An 18,703-nucleotide genomic window follows, 5' to 3' on the forward strand; every position below is an offset into this window, starting at 1 on the left:
AGTTTTCTTCTAAAGTTTTGATTTAAAGCGTCTAATTTACAGCACACACTCAAATTGTCATCAAAAACAAGATTAGATGTTCTTGTTTGGCATCTTTTTTGCCTTTTAACGTCATAAACAACATTCCTGTTCCTCGCGTTAATAAGAACAATACTCGGTGTGCGTGTTTGCATGCGTGTGTGCATGAGTGTCTGTTTATTTTAGTTCAATTTCAGTTACCCGCACTTCGAATGTGTTTATATCGACTCCAAACACAGACAGTTTAGGCATTAAATTAGATCTTTCACATGCATTTCATTGGTCCAAAAAAGAAAAAGAAAAACGTGCATCTTACAGTCTGGTTATGTAGATAAAATAATAAAGCGACATGAAATCAAATTAACCCTGTTTACTTTCCAAATAAATGCCCTTTGCCTTAATATTAATCAGGGCATTGTTTTAAAGAGAAATAATTTTCATACCTTGTGTAAAATTCATCCACCAAGGTTATGCAGTTATGAAAAAATGTATATATTGGGCAATAAATTAAGTTGACGATAATGATCCAGTTAAACCCTGATGGATTGTGCCACCCCACATCATTTCTCACTGAATATACTTTCACTCAGAAATGTATCACATTGCAGAAGTAATATTTTGCGTATACCTTTTTATGACAGTATTATAGAAGCTATTTTAGCCAAAGTTTCTAATGCATTATTCAAAACACCCATGTGTATCTAATTTCATGATGTGGTACAGATATTTATTGTTCTTAATCCAGTCATTGCAGGGAAGTTTAAGCAGAGAGTTCATTTTATAGCAAATGGAAAAGAGTCAGCATACCAGCTGCTCTGCAAACATCCTGTCTGACACTTGGAGACCAGAGAGGAGAAAAAACAACATACAGCACTCATTTATCAGCCGTTGTCTTAGCGTGTTTATGTGCATATGTGTGCGTGGTCGGCAGAATGGCTTCAATTAGAGAGCTGAAACTCGTGTTTTATATTGGGCATAAGACACCAGTGGTGTGGGTGCTGATCAAGACTCTCAGAAGCGCTAACCATCTGCCTCTCTTCTTGTTCCCTCATCTTCAGATAATGGGTTCATTCCAGACACACTGCTTGAAGATGTTATGAAAGCGTTGGATCTTGTCTCTGAGCCAGACTAGTAAGTTTGTGTGTGTTACAGTAATGTTTTAATGTTAATATTATTTTAATAGAGTACAGTTATATTTTTTAAAGTAATACAGTAATTATTCCCCAATAAATATTTACTGGACATTTCAAATTTGAACATTTCAAATTCAAGTTTTTTTTGTTTTTGTTTTCTGAAAGTAATACCTATTTGTAATCGTGCATTCACACCAGACGCAAATGAAGCATTAAGCACAAATGATTTACATGTTAAGTCAATGCAAAGATGCGATAAACATCCTGCGGCGCAAATTGAACGCTTCGGGCGTTTGAAACCTAACACACACCTTGAACAAAAAAACACCACTGCCTCCTTTCATTTTCATTTAAACACAAAAGCCGCAGAAATGTAGTTCAGGGAACTGTGTAGGCCTATGTAGCCTAAATTACAGTACAACGAAATATTATATCAAAAAGTATTTCCTCTTTTTATTTTCATTTTAACATATTAGTAGATTAATTGAATAAAGACCAAAGATTACCTGTTATATTTACCCAAAACTAATTCCATTTTATGTTTGACCACTAAAGAGACATCAGAGCCAGCGGCAAATGTCAGAAGGACTAGCTGAGTTGAGGCTGCTCTGAGCTTCCCCTTGATCACGTGGAGCTGATTGTCTCTGAAAATGGCGAAACACATTTTTAAATAGGCATTGTCTTTATAAATAAACAGCATATTTGAGTTTAAAACAGCTACATTCTCGCCTTAAATACGTTTTAAAACAACATTTCATGGCACGATAACAGTAATATTTCGAAAATTATCAGAATAAATGGTTGTTGATATCACAATGCTGCATGAACTGATCAGAAGCCCCTCCCATGAGGCAAATTTGCTTCCACTGTGAACTGAATTTCACGTCCAAATGAAGAGAATTTCATGCACGAATGAAGCCAGTAAACTCAAAATGTTCAAGCGTCCAACTATATGCAAATAGCACAGTTTATTCGGGCAAGTCGCGTCTGGTGTAAACGCCCCATAAGGATGCATTAAATTGCCAGAAGTGACAGTTAATGTTTCTAAAAGATTTTGGTTTCGAACAAATTCAATTTTTTTACATTGTATTCCTCAAAGAATACTGAAAAAAGCATTCAGTAGAACAGCACTTTTCATTGACAATAATAAGAGCGTAAAAATCATGTTTCAAAAACATGAAAAACATCTTACCAACCCCAAACTCTTTAATGGAAGTGTGTATGATACAATATAGTATATTATTTTTATTCATGTACAGCAAATATTATATGTCTTTTATTTCTAACACATCAATGTGACATTTGTGTTTGTCATAAAGTGATCTAAAGAGGTTTGTGCATGCTAAACCAGCTATGATCCCTCTGTTTGCACAATTTGGGTTCACATGCCATTCAAACAGACTCATTACTCTTGTAGAGCAATGAAGAGGAATAGCGAGTTAAGTCCCAACCTACCATGTAAAGCCTGTTTAAAGCCACTCACCATAGTCCCTTTGAAACCTTCACCTCTTAAAGAGATTCTCGCTGAAATCTGAGCAATTTTAAACCACCTGCTTTCTTACATCAGCCTTTGACAGCTTGAAAGACAACTTCAGCCTTTCAAAGGGTTTGTTATATGAAAGTTAAATTGACAGAATAAAGTTTAGGTCATGTGTTTGTTTTTGCACAGCACCCTATTCTGTCAAAGCAGTTAAGTCAAGTGTCGATGAAGTCTGAAGACTCTTTTGGCCTCTTCTGAAATTACATACAACATAATCAGTGTTTTGGCAATTGCCAATTTTTATGTGTATGTTAAAGTGACCTGTGATCACATAAGAAAGCATTTATCATCCTCTGATTACAGAGTTTGTGTGGGAGAGAGTTAGTAATGTTATCAGTCTCGCTGTATGACTTTAAAAGGAAAAGTCTGCCCCGTTTTTAAAACAATATTAGTCAGATTCCAAGCATTACTCACTGTTATGTTTAGTATCTGATCATAATTCATGATTATAGCTCATTTTGACGACTGCCTCAGACAACACACTTCACTGCTGAAGGATGCCAATGAGCAATAAATGCTGAAAACATGCAACATGCGCACACAATGAGCTACACCTTTCATGCCCCCCCCCCCCCCCCCCCTCTGTCTCTCTCTCTCTCTCTCTCTCTCTTTCTCTCTCTCTCTCTCTCTCTCTCTCTCTCTCAGTGTGAATCTGATGAAGAGTAAGCTGGATCCAGAGAGGTTGGGAATAATTCTGTTAGGCCAGTTTCTGCAGGAGTTCTTTCCTGACCAGGTAATAATACATGTATCATTTCTCTCTTTCATGATTAAACATGTTTACCAAGATCAAAATCCTGCATGAGTGGACCGCTCACTAGACTTTTATACAATCAGAAAGTGTCTCCCTACTTGTGGATATATATAGAAAAAAGCGGACATTGTATGTACCCTTGTTGGTGACTGCAATCCCGGAATAAATGTCTGTAAATTCATAAAAAAATAAATAAAATAAAATAAAAAAGAATGAGAAGAGAAATGTCAATTATGAATATAATAAAATATTTTTTCTTTTAGTCCCCCACCCCCCCACCCCCACCCCACCTCCTGTAGTTAATTTACAGGCTTCTCTTGTTTTATGTCATGTTATGGTTTATGTCACGATTGTTAGCATTAACCATCAAAGGATTGTTATGAGATTGAGCATGTTTCTGTAATTGTTGATAGTAAATTATAAATGAAAGCACAAGGCAGTTTTGGTCTATTAAATGTTAAAAATGCATGATTTAATTTTTTTCTTTTTTTAAAACACCTTAAAGTAACTACAAATGAGCACGTAAAGCAAGTATCTTGTCCCTGATCTGTGAAACTTTCTCATCTTTTTTTCCCCCTTACCTGTTTGCATCTCTGATAATAAATTAATAGAGGTATCTTACTGGATAACAATGAGCTTGGCCTTCATAGTACTTTATAAAAATGTTCAAAATGTTTTCCTTTATTTTGTTTCCACGTTAGTTTTAATGTTAGATTTGTTTATTTGTTTGTTTTTTTGCATTGATTCACAGCCCCAGTGTTATATATACCCAATTTCTGTATGTGCGCTATATAAATAGTTTTTTATTTTTTTATAGACCTTATTAGGTTATCATGCCATTAGTAACATGCTAACATCAAACTCTATTGAATCAGTATCTGTATCAGCTGTGAGTTGAGTATTTGTGGTGTACAGAGGGGCTGCCTTTGTAATGAGTTTAAAATCTGTCAGTTATGAGTTACATTGGTTAGGGTGCTGCCTATGAAGGCAGTAGACAGCTAGGCAGCTCACTAAACACAGCTACCTATCCTATCATGGCTATCCTGCTGTCTTTTTTTGCTCTCCCTTGATTCTTGCTCTTGCTCAACATTGTTTGCTTTTTCTTACTGTTTTTTTTCATTAAGTTCAAATAAACCTACAATCAGCCCCAGATTAAATCTATGTACATGTAGCCCCTCAGAGAGAGAGAGAGAGAGAGAGAGAGAGAGAGAGGTGGAGGGAGAAGCTGACGGTTATAGTTGGCATGGACTTGCAGCTCCACTGCTCTGTGTTAAATAGATTAGGGCTTTAGGGATACAGGCAAAAAGGCCTCAATTTACCATCAAATCAAATACTCTAACCCTATTTCAGGCCCACTCAAACACCGGCACACACAGTCCGCTGTTGTAGTTTTGGCAGCGAGGCAGGCATGCGGTATGGGGGCTAGACAGAGGTATTTGGCTCCGGTCAAGACTCTGTGCTTGGGTTTTGCTGCTGGTTCGAGTTGGTCTGCAGAGCCCTGGAACCAGTTTGCAATCAGGTCTTTTCAGCAGCGGCATGGGGGGGGGTGTATGTGATTGCTTTAGACTTAAAGCAATCTATTCCAGTTTGCTGTCAGTCTTGAGTAAGTCTTTACATATAAAACCATTCACTGAACCATTGTTTTAGACTCTCTTGTCCAAGTTTATGGAGTGTGCTTTGATGTGTTTAAACTGGAATTGGACGTTTTGGTTAAGTTGTCTTAACTCACGGAAATGTTTTTCTGGCATCCTATGGATGGAGTCCGATCTAGGCAGTATATGTCACAGTGAATAAGGACACATAGAGCTGTTTGCTGATGTTCTACAGACCCGATGATGTACATGTCTGCACTGACACGTGTCGTCTCTTTTTTTCAGGATTCTGTGATCCCAGACTCATTTCCTGTGCATCACTATAATGGCCTGAAGCAGTCCAACCACAATGAGAAGGTAAGGCACACTCATGCTCATTTTGTAATGCCCAAGCACACCTTAATAGCACATATTGCCTCGGCTGGCATGGAAAGCCTTGGTGGGTCAGTCTTATCCTGTCTGATACCTGGGAGGTGGAGTCTGTGAGCCACCCCGTCCAATGGCCCACACCACTATGATCTCTGACAAGCCTTCCAAGTCATTACTGTGAGTGTCGACAGCTTTCGAGACTGGCCAGAGTATATTGAAGCCACAAAAATCTGAAACCGTTTCACTGGACTAATGTCTCAGGCTCTCGGTTCTCTCTGTATTTAGATTTGTGTTTATACAAAGTCAAACCGGTCAAGATGATTTTCATCATTTAAAAGACACATGGTCAAATGCATTTTAGTGTAATATTATTTTCAATTTGACTTTAAATTTCATTTTAGCTTCTTTTGTGGTTTTGTTAGTCATCATTCAGTTTTATATTATGGTTTCATTTTAATACATTTTAGTTTCAGCTATTATAGCAACAGGAATAATTAAGTTGTCATCATTTTCTCTTATGTCATTCCAACCAAAATGAGATTTTCTTTCTTCTGTGGAGCACAAAAGGAAATGTTAAAAATGATCTCTGTTGGTTCTCACGTGTCTCCAATATTAAACTGGCAAAACCTGAGTACATTTTTAAATGTGCTTTAAATATGCAATATGCAACTGAATTATTGACTTTAATATTTTTGATGCTGTTCACATTTTAGTTGTCAAATTAAAAGTATGATAACTATGCTATAATTTTTTAGGCTGTAACAGTTTATTTTATCTATATTTCCTTTTTTTAAATTAATTTTATTTTGTTTACACACAAGCATTTGGAACAATAGCTTGTTTGTTTTGGTAGTTAAAATAAGTATTTAAAAAACTATTGAAACAAAGACTGCTTATATACTTTTAATATTCACTCTGATGTTGTTCCAGGTGCTTATTCTCATCTCATGTTCTCTATATTGCTACTGTTAGTGCTTTTTCTGACCATTGTGAACCATTGCCCATATTCCATACACATCCCTGTAAAGAGTGCTAATGACATTTACACATGCCATCCCTGACTGCCTTGTACGTTCATTGATCACTGTGTGCGTATGACCCTGAACTTAATGGAAGTGCATGTGTGTGAGAAGGAGATTGACAGAAGTTTTAGGGATAATGGGTAGGAACTGCCACATCAGGCCCCTGAGGACACAGGTTACTCTTCATTACTCTGGCAAACGCATTAGCAGCAGTAGTAAAGTGTGCAGCCTTTGTTGTTCAGGTTTCCTCTGTGCCACTCGTATATTCACAGGGGCCCTTTCTCAGGAACCAAACACCTTGCAAAAGGTGAAGAACTCCTCTGGCTCTAACAAAGATCATACTGGCACTTGGAAGCCAAAGCCCAGACTGCCTTTCTGTTCAAGTCATATAATCATCCGAAGGGATCTGCCGTCTCATTCCGTCTTCCTCCAGCATTCCTTCTTCGTATCACTTGTGCATTCTGGACCACTTTCTTTCTGCAGTCAGTATGATTCGATAACAAGTACTACATAAAGAATACTTGACAAAAAGCTTCATTTATAAAATGTGTTACTACTGACTGTAATTCAGTATACATTCATTAGATGTTTGCTAGGATATATACACAGGTTTTCACAGGATTTTAACAATATTGCTCATTCCTTGTTAAATATTTCAGATCATTTGATTGAATTCAGCTACTATTAGGGTTGAGGTAATCTTAATGGAATGGGTTGCCCAAAAAATAAAAAAAATCTGTCAATTTTTTTACCCTTAAAATAATAAAATAATAATAATTCACTAAACTCAATACAATGACAGTAAACTTTAAAATATTCAATATAGTTTTATCTATAGCAGTAATTTATCGTATTTTAGATTATAAATGTACAATTGATTTAAAATTTTTAAATTATTCAAATTTGGTTTTAGTAAATTTTAGTAAATTTTCATTGCTGAAATTATGCATATTATTTACTCTTTCATTTATAGTGTGACGTTATATAGGTCTATATCAGCTTTATATAGGATCAGTCAATTCTTGATGTGGTACTTGTTCAGTCACTGCCTTTGACTCCATGTGTAGTCAGGCTGACATTCTCTGACTGATTATGAGCATGCATGCAATTGTTTTAGTCTGAATATAAAGAAATGTTTATTTTAAAGCATAGACTATGAGCTGAACCCAAGCCTAGCTAACGAACAGCAGACTGTTATCCAAAAGAGTCAAAGCCAAAGAGTCCAAAAACCTTCATAACATGTAATCTGGCTGACCAGTGAAAATATTTGGATTACTTCAAGTAAACATGCATAGAGTGTTGACAAGTTTTATAAAAGGCATGTTCTAACACAGAGAACCCGCTGGTCCACCCGACCACAGTTGACTGGCTGTAATGATGAATCTGTGCCTTCTAACAAGATACAGGGCTTTATTGTGACTTGGTTACTGGTTACTGATCACAGTCTAGTCAGCTGGAGGATGTCGCTTTTCCTTCCATTTCATTCTACTGCCAAGAGCTAATGCACAGCTGTAATGGGGATTGATGGGGTTTGGTAAAATAGGCAGCTTGAGAAATATTGAAGTAATGGTTGTAGTAGAGCCAGCTGAGCCGAGGTGGTTTGCAGATCATGAAAGTTCAGATTTGAAAACTTAGTTCAAGAGATCAACTCAACATCCTTTACTTTTGCAGTCTTAAATCAATCTTACATATTTCTGTAGTCAAAAAAGCATCCCAACTCTGGGAAAGCAAATGAACACTTTCTGGTTAATGACAAAAGCAACTTTTTTGCTGAAACACAAGGTTGAGCAGAGGTTAGGTGGCTATTTAGAAGAAAAATGACAAGTGGAGTCTTGCGAGTGTGTGATCTGATTCCCAATGGGTTGGACAGCGCCATTTTGGCTGTTAGCATGTCTGAGCCTCACTGCATAATGTGCTGATGATGTTGGTTTTAGAGATGTTTGTGGCTGCCACCAGAGGGAGCGCCATGGAGCTTTATGGCTTTTGCTCAAGACAGGGTTGAATTAGGCAATGCCTAAAGTAAGTTGATTGGCCAGTGGATCTCCAATCATGCTCACTATTGGCACCAACAAAACCTGTGAAGCACACATTTATATAAATGAATGAATTTTCAGGTTTTAGTTTTTAAACACAATTTACAACAACAAAAGAGCAAAATGAGGGCGAATGTTTATTGTGACACTTTGTCAAGGGCAGATTCCTTCCTGGCAATATGATGCCCTCCATATGGAAGTCATCGGCTGTCTCATGCCTGATGATGTCATAGCAAGAGGCCAGGTCTGTAATGAGACTCATACTGAGTGAGACACATTGGCATTCCCAGAAACACAGCCCATGGTTTTATTAAGAGGATAAGGAAGTGATTGTACATACACAAATGTGCTGCATGTTCACCCGTTATGTTTCTATCTGCCAGGTGAGTTACGTTGAGGGCACTGCTTTGGTCATGGGTTTTGAGGACCCCATGGTACGTACGGACGACACCCCGGTCAAGCGCTGTCTACAGACCAAATGGCCCTACATCGAGCTCCTGTGGACAACAGAAAGGTCGCCCTCCCTCAATTAACCTTTTGTCTCTCACCTTTCACCCATCAACCTCTGGCTACACAGCCCGCTGACTTCAGGAACGCTCTTAGGACTCCTTGCTCTCTCCGCACTACATTTAGAAGGCCAACACGAGACCTGAAGTTCAAACGAGAGACGATGCTCTTCGCCTGACACTCACACAAAGCATCCTGTTTGCTTTTTACACAGCTCAACTACTTTGATTATTGGGCTAAATTTGTGTTTAAAGCCCCAGGAGTTTTTTTCTTTTTTTTTTTTTTTTTTACTTTCTGTTGTCATCTTGTGTGAATACCAAATGTATTTGCTTTGCAGGAGTTCATATAATTTTTGTTAACTTTCAACATGATTTTGTTTACTGGTCTGAAATAAGTCTTAATTTATGGAATTGTTAATATATTGTTTTGTTTTTTGGAAGTTTGATTGTCAGTAGTTGTAAATATTTAAGGGATCATTTGACCAAAGGTTCTGGTTGGACATAAAGTATTTGTGTTTGTCAGTGGTCAGCATAGGAGCCACTATATTGTGCAGCACTCGGCCCTGAGAGGAAGTCTGTTTAAACAGGTTTACTAAAGAATGCACTACAACCCCATGCTGGGCACCAAACGACAGTGGAGAATCGGGCAATTTTAGTATTTAAACTTTGAAGTAACAACCCTCCAGGAGGGATTCCCTGCATGAGAGAGAATAATAACACTGACAAACGCTCACCCTTTATTTATTCTGATCCTAATGGTTCACTAAAATAAACACTTTTGTTCATCACGTCTGGACTACAGTGTGTTTGTCTTGTGTATGTGGTCCTGGCTGAAATATAACACACACAAAAAAAGTTCTAGCATTTTATTTTTTTAAATCACAGAAAAACTAATCTTGTCAATCAGACTGTCTTTCTTGTTTTCTTATGCTGTCAGAAGGGGAAGCTGTATGACATAGAGCGGCTGCGTTAGGAAGGAATTTTAGGCTACACCTGCAGATGGGATGGTAATGATGTTATGATACAAAAAGAAAATATATATATATATATATTGCATGTGACTTGAAAGCTCCACTTCCTGACAGCCACATTAAAAAAAGTTAAAAGCTTAAGTCATTTGTGGATTAATGCTTATTGGAGACGCAAACAGTTTTAAACGATTCAGTTCGATTTGTTGAACTGGTTCGAGAAGATCTGGTTACATCGAGTGATTCATTCGCAAACCGGATATCACTTAACTGCAGTGTTTTGAACTCGCTCACAACAGACTCAAAAGAGAAGACAATGCTAAATAAAGTCGTAGTTTTTTGCTATTTTTGGACCAAAATGTATTTTTGATGCTTCAAAAAATTCTAACTGACCCTCTGATGTCACATGGACTACTTTGAAGATGTTTTTATTACCTTTCTGGACATGGACAGTATACCGTACACACAGTTTCAATGGAGGGACTGAGAGCTAAAATATCTTAAACTGTGTTCTGAAGTTGAACGGAGGTCTTACAGGTTTGGAACGACATGAGGGTGAATGATTAATGACAATTTTCATTTTTCGGTGAACTAACCCTTTAAGTCGAAAAGGTTAAGAACCACTGTTTTATATTGTTCTTTTAGTGATTTTTTTTTGCGTTTCTTGGTTGCAACGGTTATCAGTTGTTTAGTTTACTCTGTCTTTTGAGCCATCCCTTCTTAAGCTTTTGAAAGGGAGATGTTAATACTCCAGGCCAAATACTGACAAATTGAAATGTTTTGATTTCAGGCTTTTGTTTTTTCTTTGACTTGGCAATTAAATTTTGTGTCAAATGGTCAGTATCAGTATTTGTTTTGACTAGTTACTGACGCCTAAATCAAAGTTGGGTTAAAGACCTTGCCATCCAATAAATTTGATGTCTCAGAATATGATGGTTGTGGTCCTATGATCCTCATGGTCACAGATCAAGCTGCTCTGGTTTCCTCTGTAAAGGTCAAACCAACAGATAATTAAAAACGTTCCCACTAAGGGTGCATATGAGGTATGGAACACATCTTTCAAGTGACTTGTCTACATTCTGCATTATTACAGAAAGAAATAAAAGCGACATTTAGTGGAACCAAATTTTTCATAAGGCTTCTAGCGAAACAACTTGGCGTCACATCAAACAAGCAATATACAATGGCAGAGAAAATAAATTAAAAACAAGATGCAGAATACAAGATACAGGACTTTTATATGCAGAGCATGCCTATTGTGGTCCCTTATGTCTGCATAGTGTCTGTTAAATTTTTTACTTCTAACAGTGTTATTTGGAACTGGGTCGGCTGGGAGTTATCAGACATTTATTGCATCATTATAATAAACAATCTTAGCTAAAATTATGTAAATGTTGATGACGCTGTGGTCATCGCTCTGTAAACATTGTGAAGTGCACACTGTAGAAGATTCTGTTATGGCTCACCATGATCATATATCACTCCAGCCAATCAGGGACAAGTGTATATATTGTGATGAGATATTATAAACATCAGGTGTTTGACAGGTGCTTCTATTCTCAGATGACACTAATATTAAAGTCTGTCTGAAATATGAATACATGGAGGTTTTTATGGCACAGCCAGAGTTTATCAGTTCTTGGCAGAACAAAAGTTCAAGGAATCTTTATAAATGAACAAAAAATGTGGAGGAGGGTGTATTTTGGGATGGTTTATTAAAAACATCACTGAAATAAAAATAGAAAGCAGCATCCTTAGAATAGAAACTGGACCCTTAACCATTTTCTTTAAGTTCTCTATGATCATTTTTTATAGAACCTCAGGAAATTTTCCTCTTGCTGATGGTTTTTCAGTTTTAATAATAAGCTACAGGTTGGCTGTAAACGGTATGTGAAATGTGAATCAAGCTCAATTATCAGTAAGAGTATATCAAACTACTTGGATGATTGTAGAAAATATTGTCCCTCAAAACTCGCTTATATGATCCTCAGGTAAAAAAAAAGAAGAAGAGCAGGAGGAGAATGTTTGTTTTCAAAGGCTTTAGTAACTGAGAGTTCACTGGTTTATCATATAAAGTGCTTCACAGAACACTGGCCTGTATGAAAGGATAGAACAAAAGAAGCAGTTACTCAAGAACCAATTGAAGCACATCTGGAGTTTGCCATTAATGCACAATAGTAAAACACAAAGAGGATTTTGCAGTCAGATGAGACCAAGATAAAGCTTTTAATCAAATTTCCGTGCAAGATGTATGGTGCAAATCAAATGCTGTAGACTAACACACTACATTTCAGCAAAGAGTTCATTTTCACAGCTAGAATTATCACACAGGCTGAATTAAATAAATATTCTGGTTTTAATAGAAGTGGAGTTCAATGGAATTTCATAATACTGATTACTGCAAACCATAATTTAGACTTTTAACTCATTTTATTTATAATATTAACTATAAAAATGGTTATGGTGAGTAAAATGGAAGTGAATGAAGGTTGAAAAGCAGTAATTTCAATTTTATACATTTTATTAAAGAATTTACATTCATTCTTCTATTAGAGCTTGTGTACTATTTGGCCAGTAAAATTGTTCTTGTCATTTTTACACTCATTTCTGGTAGTAAGTTGTCACAGTGAAAAAATTGTTCAACTTTTTTTAGTTATCATTTAACTTTAAAAAAAAAAAAAACAACAATACATTTCAGTATTTGTAATAATACCAAAGAACAAAGTTATAATGTAAGATTTGGAATCTTGTCTAGTTTCTGTGAGCCCACACAGTACTTGCCTTACTTAGTACTTGCAGTTTCTGTCGTTAAAATCCGGTTTATATTTAATGATTATCCATTCTGTATAAGCAAGTGCAAAGTTAATGATGCTTTGATACTGCAACAGAATTTGCTGTGTATTTAACAGGACACCTGATGATATGTCTGTCCATTTTTGCATATATTTTGCATGATTTAGCTTGTGAGGCTTGTTTTAAAATCCCAATGTGATAAAAGTCTGCCTGGCTCTGCCTCCCAGAGCTTTAGAGGGGAATTCAGAGAATGTTCTCCAGCTCTCTCATTCCTCCTGGAATGAAAGTACAATACATGGACCATGCCTAATCTATTATTTTTTGTGTCTGTTAGAAATTAACTCTTCTCGTTGTTTACAAAAAGCCTTCAGAGGCAGCTGAGCCAAATATGTAATTTCTGAGAAGAGAAGCGGGTATCCATTCACGACTGTGAATGTGTGTTTTATTAAACCAGACAGAGCAATGACAACAATCCAATACTAAACCCATTATCGTCTATGGAATCGAATCATCATGCTTTTAGTGCTAGGTTGCAAAGACAACACTATATCTAAGATTGTCGCCATGCAGCCTTCACCAGGTCACAAAAATGAACAGCAGAGCAACACTTCAGACCTGGCTGATGCATGCGCTGCTGTGAAGGCTTTTATATATTTCACCTGCTTCTCTGAGAGTGGGCCAAAAATATACTTTATATCTCAACAGCAGTAAGCTATGTAAGGACATGTTTTGCTAGCTCTACTGTTGAGTACTTTATGGTGAACAGAGAAGCTGTGGAATTTGTTTTAACTGGATCTATACTTTTGCTTTTGTTTTCAGAAGAACATGCTTCTTTTATTCACTCTTGTTTTACTTGAATCATCAGCGTTTAAGATGATTCGCAATGATGTTTGATTACTAAGTATGTTCTGCCTGCCATGACACATGCTTGTGCATTCCTCTGCTCGTAAACAAGGCTCAGCGCCTGCTAGTGATGTCTGATTTGTGAACGAATCGTTCGATTTACAGTACACTGAGAAACGTTTCTTTCGGACACGTCCGATTTGAGAACCGATGAGCTGATTCTCGTTCTTGAGTCAAGAACCGGTTGCATTGGTTTTTGGATCACCAGTACACTGAACCGAGAACCGTTTCCTTTGTACACGTCCGATTTGAGAACCAATGAGCTGATGATACTACGCATGTGTGATTCAGCGTGAAGCTACCGAACAACACAGCACGTCTGAACCAAACTGGTTCTTGTGGACAACTGATTCTGTACTAATGTTATGAGCGTGGGTAAACCGAAGACTTGAATGAAGGGCAATCTGGTGAAAATAAATTAATTTAATAACAAATAAATAGCAATGCACTTTTTCAACAGACATGCATTGTTTATGTGCAGAGGTACTCTGGATAATGGTGGCAGATGGCGTGCCAAGGAGAGGAATTGTTGAATAAAGTCGTTTTTGTTTTCACTGCACACAAAAAGTATTCTCATAGCTTACAGTTGAACCACTGATGTCACATCCCATTTTATTGATATGCTTACTACATTTCTGGGAACATTTCAGTTACATTGCTGTCTATGCAGGGTCAGAAAACTTTTGGATTTCTTCAAAAAAAAAAAAAAAAAGTGTGTTCCAAAGATAAACAAATGTCTTACAGGTTTGGAACGACATGAGGGTGAGTAATTAATGACATAATTTAAAAAAATGTACTGAATGATTCCTTTTTATGTATTCATGTGCTATTATTAATATTAGTTTGTGAAAAGTAAACTGTCTCTGATGCAATGTGATTGATTCAAGACTTCTGAAAGTCTCCAGTACATGTATAAATAATGTTTTGAAAACAGTACTGAAGACCAGATAACTTGGACAAACATTCTAATGTGACTAGAGGAGAGAACTTTGCCAGAACATTCTGAAAATGTTCCTGTTAGAGGGGAGGTCCTGTCCTGAGTCGCGATGGCTGTCTCAAATGGAGAACTTGATTCTCTTTTTATTTTAATTTTTTTTTATGTTTTTATCTTTTTTTTCGTATAAGCTGGTTTGTATAAAAATGTGGTCACTATTTCATTATACAATATCCACACGACATCCACATCGTAGTATTTTAACGTGTGTTTTTGAGTAGTTTTCTAAAGATAAAAAAAGTGTGAGATTGTTTACAGTTGGAACCCGGACGGTTTGGTGATCACAGGAGAGGCGGTGAAGGGAAGGACTTCAGGGAGACGACGATTAAAACTCTGACAGCCAGATGGAGCGCACACACAACCTGCGTCCCGAGCTCAGATACAGTATGAACACAGTGCCTAAATTTAGGTTCCCTCAATGAAACGGTTCAAGCAGGACGTTCTCTTCAAAACATCCGCAACGTTTATTGTCCAAACGTTATACTTATCGCACGCGCTTAATTCATACCAAATTTAACTTTGGACGTCTCACGAGGATAATTACGGTTCATTATTTGCACCCGGTGTTAAAATTGCATAAAGCATCGGCTTTAAGGTTGACATATTGAAACAACTTGATCTGAGCAATATGGTGGTCTTAATATTAATAAATGTAACTTTGATATAGGCCTATTATCTAATTATAAAAATCTAAGTTTTTATTTATTCATTTATTTAGACTGAACATAATATTTCGATAGGTTACTAGGGTAAATTAAATCATATAAATGTAGCCTATATATTTTATATATTATGTATTTTATATAATTTGACAATTTTGTATAAATTAACATTTATTAAAATTATTTATATATATATATATATGTGTGTGTGTGTGTGTGTGTGTGTGTGTGTGTGTGTGTGTGTGTGTGTGTCGTGTCAACCGACATATGTTCCAAGAGAAGTTGGAACATTTTGTAAAATGTAGTAACGTGTTCCAAATCATGTGAATGATTTGTTCATTCTCTTTAACTTTTATTTAATTGACAAAAGTAGGTATCATGTTTGGGTATAAAAGGAGCATCTCAGTCTTTGTTAGCAGATATGGATCATGGCTCATCACTTTGTGCCAAATTTCAGTGTCAAACAAATCAATAATCAGATTTTGCAGTGCAAAATTGCAAAGAATTTAGGTCTTTCAATAAGTACCATACATAATATTGTGAAAATATTCAGGGAATCCAGAGAAATCACGGGTTCTCTGGGCCAGAGCTCATCTCAGATAATCAAAATGACAATAAAAATGTGTGGTGTACTCAGAGGAGTCCACATTTCAACTTGTTTCTGGGAAAAATGGATTTCGAAGACCAAAGGGACCATCCAGACTTTCATTAGTGACAGAAGCAAAAGCAAACATCTGTCATGGTATGGGAGTGCAGTAGAGCAAACTGTATGGGTGACTGGCATATGTGTGAAGGTACTATTGACAGAGGCATATATTGTGATTTTACAGCGATATATATATATACTGCCATCAAGATGATTTCTTTCAAAGAAGTCCATTGTTATTAGATCAAGACAATGGCAGCTCTCATTCTGCATGTGCTACAACAGCATGGTTTCATAGAGACGGAGTGAATGTGCTAGACTGGCCCATACCTGCAGTCCAGATCTGTCTCTAATTGAAAATGTATGACCAGTCAGTCATGAAAAGTAGAATCGGACTGCTTCTGAAGTCTTGTATCAAGCGAGACTGAACAAAAATTTTGCTTGCAAAACTTTAACAGTATCCTCAATTCCCATACAAATGAAACATTGTAATTAAAAGGAAGGTTGATGTGACAGTGTTAAACATGCATCTGTCCCAATTTTTTTGTAATGTGTTGCAGCTGTCAAAAACGAAAATTGTTTCATATTTACAAAATACATTTACGTTGGTCAGTGAAATCTTTGGAAATCTTTTCTTTGTACTTTTGTCAAATAAATGATCAAATCAGAGAATCTTTTTTTTTTTTTTTTTTTTGCATTTTACAGAACTTCTCTGGAATTGTGATTGCACAATGCAGTAGTAGCAATATAATAATAAAGGTCTTTTCATTTCTTAACTGTCTAGTTTGGTGTGCATATTGTGTTTGTGTTTCCATAAAAGGAGTTGGCCGGATGCTGTGTGATGTGGTGCAGGAGTCCTGTCTCGTGCGCGGCTCATTATAATGTTTAGTACGCAGAGAAAGGCGCGCAGCTTGCAAAAAGGCAGCAGCAGACGCATGGAGCGCGCACTCAATTTATGACAGCTGAACACGGACGTACGTTAAATTCTGTCTGCACATCTTTTATCAGAACACTTGGATTACACTTGGAGACAACGGGCTGACGCCATGCACCCTTGTTCTTTCCGCGTGTGTTTTCGTGTGTTTTTGCTCATATTTGCATTTTTACTCGAAGCTGCACCTTTCAACCTGGATTTGGAAAAGCCAGCGGTTTACAATGGACCAGAGGGAAGTTATTTTGGATACTCACTGGACTTTTACCACCCAACACAGGATAGAAATGTGTAAGTGAGATTAAAACTTTTTTCTTTTTTTTTAAATTTTGTTGTTTTTATAAAATTGGCAAGCTCTTTAAGAGAGGTATATTCCAGCAGGCTATATTTCGTAATAACCTCTTTCTTTCTCAGAAAGAAAACTAGTTTGGATATGCTTACAATGTTCGAGACTTTTGACGCAGCTTCTTATTCAAAAAGCTTTTCAGCACCACAAATATATGGACCAGTGAACTCAGACGCCTGAGGTTGATATCCAATTAGAAAGAGGGAATAGAATAGGCTAACTCACATTTAAATTAACTGGGGTTCATCTTGTCACTTAAAAGTGTATTACTTTTATCCAGTAGGATGCCGTTATATAGATGTATGCTTTTCTCTCTCCAGGATGTCGGTTCTAGTTGGGGCTCCTAAAGCGAACACCTCTCAGCCAGGGATTGTGGAGGGAGGAGCAGTGTACTACTGCCCCTGGCCGGCATCAGACCCAGACTCCTGCCGCCAGATCCCCTTTGATAAAGCAAGTAGGTACCCTCGTGACTTAGAACCAGTCATCTAATCCAGAAAAGTTCATTACAGTTTCTACTGAAACAGTTAGCCCCTTTCAGGTATAACGATGTCTTCTTAAGTGCCTTTTATTCGTTTCCTTAAATTACTGGTGAATTAAAACTCTTACATTTAAAATAATGCGCAAATAACTTAGAAACACATGCTTTAACTTAGAAACACACGCTATGTTGTTTCTTTATCTTATTTACTTACACATATGTCACAAGCAACAACTTTAGAGTAGTTTTCACAAATTCCTGTCCCTCCAATAAAAAGATCAAAAACCACATCCAAGAAAGAGTTAATTTCACCCCATGTGGTTTGGTTTAAAATTTCAGGAGCGGAGTAATTACCAGGGAAAGGCGCGTAACTTTACCTCGGTGCGTAATCTGCCGTCATTTAGACGTCCATTACGCGCGTCTATTATTTAGATCAACACAACGTTTTATCTTTACATTTACATTTGTCTGTTCACATTTTCTGCTGTCTTTGTCGTCTAATTCATTTAGTGAGGGAAAATATGTTGATGATGTCTGTATTGTGAAATCAATCTTGAAGTGCCAGAAAAAGGAAAAGTTGCTTTTGAGAGTCACAGAACATCTCATTTAAATCGATTTTGTCATCTGGAACGGAGACTGCAGGAGTGTTTATGATATTACTGGACTATTTTGAGGAGCCGTGGCTTGCCGGTAAATGCAGTGGTCGGTTTTGGACTCAGAAACGCGGCGTGGACTGGAGACAGACTTGGATGCAGCGTAATATGAGCGCTCGTCAGTCTCGTGGTGTTATTCATAGCATTCTCTAGAGGGAGCTTTGATCGCAGTATTTGTGTGCTGTTCCTGTTTCTAACATAGGCTCTTATCAGAAAAGGCTATTGCATGACCTTCTAAATAGAGAACCATGGGGCCAGTGCGGTCCGATTCTCGAAGGAATGACTCGTTCGAGCCGATTCTTTGTACATACAGGCCGAACAATATAGTACGATTCTCAAACAAGCGACCTCAAATGAGCCGGTTC

The 18,703-nt window shown here is 37.1% G+C and overlaps 2 protein-coding genes across 3 annotated transcripts in view; both read left to right on the top strand.

The window, feature by feature from the left end:
* The window catches only part of mindy3 (MINDY lysine 48 deubiquitinase 3), a 41,339-nt gene extending 31,587 nt beyond the window's left edge, over positions 1-9,752 (top strand). For both annotated transcript variants that reach the window (XM_059567951.1, XM_059567952.1), the window contains 4 exons: positions 1,077-1,149; positions 3,337-3,424; positions 5,320-5,391; positions 8,842-9,752. In XM_059567951.1, the coding sequence (XP_059423934.1) occupies positions 1,077-1,149; positions 3,337-3,424; positions 5,320-5,391; positions 8,842-8,991 (383 nt within the window). In that variant the 3' untranslated portion in view covers positions 8,992-9,752. The remainder of the gene's footprint in view (positions 1-1,076; positions 1,150-3,336; positions 3,425-5,319; positions 5,392-8,841) is intronic.
* A 7,075-nt stretch (positions 9,753-16,827) lies between these two features.
* itga8 (integrin, alpha 8) overlaps positions 16,828-18,703 on the top strand; it is a 74,039-nt gene continuing 72,163 nt past the window's right edge. The window contains exons 1-2 of the mRNA XM_059567954.1: positions 16,828-17,152; positions 17,528-17,661. Of these exons, the coding sequence (XP_059423937.1) occupies positions 16,977-17,152; positions 17,528-17,661 (310 nt within the window). The 5' untranslated portion in view covers positions 16,828-16,976. The remainder of the gene's footprint in view (positions 17,153-17,527; positions 17,662-18,703) is intronic.

Source organism: Carassius carassius, chromosome 15, assembly GCF_963082965.1.
Source record: "Carassius carassius chromosome 15, fCarCar2.1, whole genome shotgun sequence".
Taxonomy (NCBI): Eukaryota; Metazoa; Chordata; class Actinopteri; order Cypriniformes; family Cyprinidae; genus Carassius; species Carassius carassius.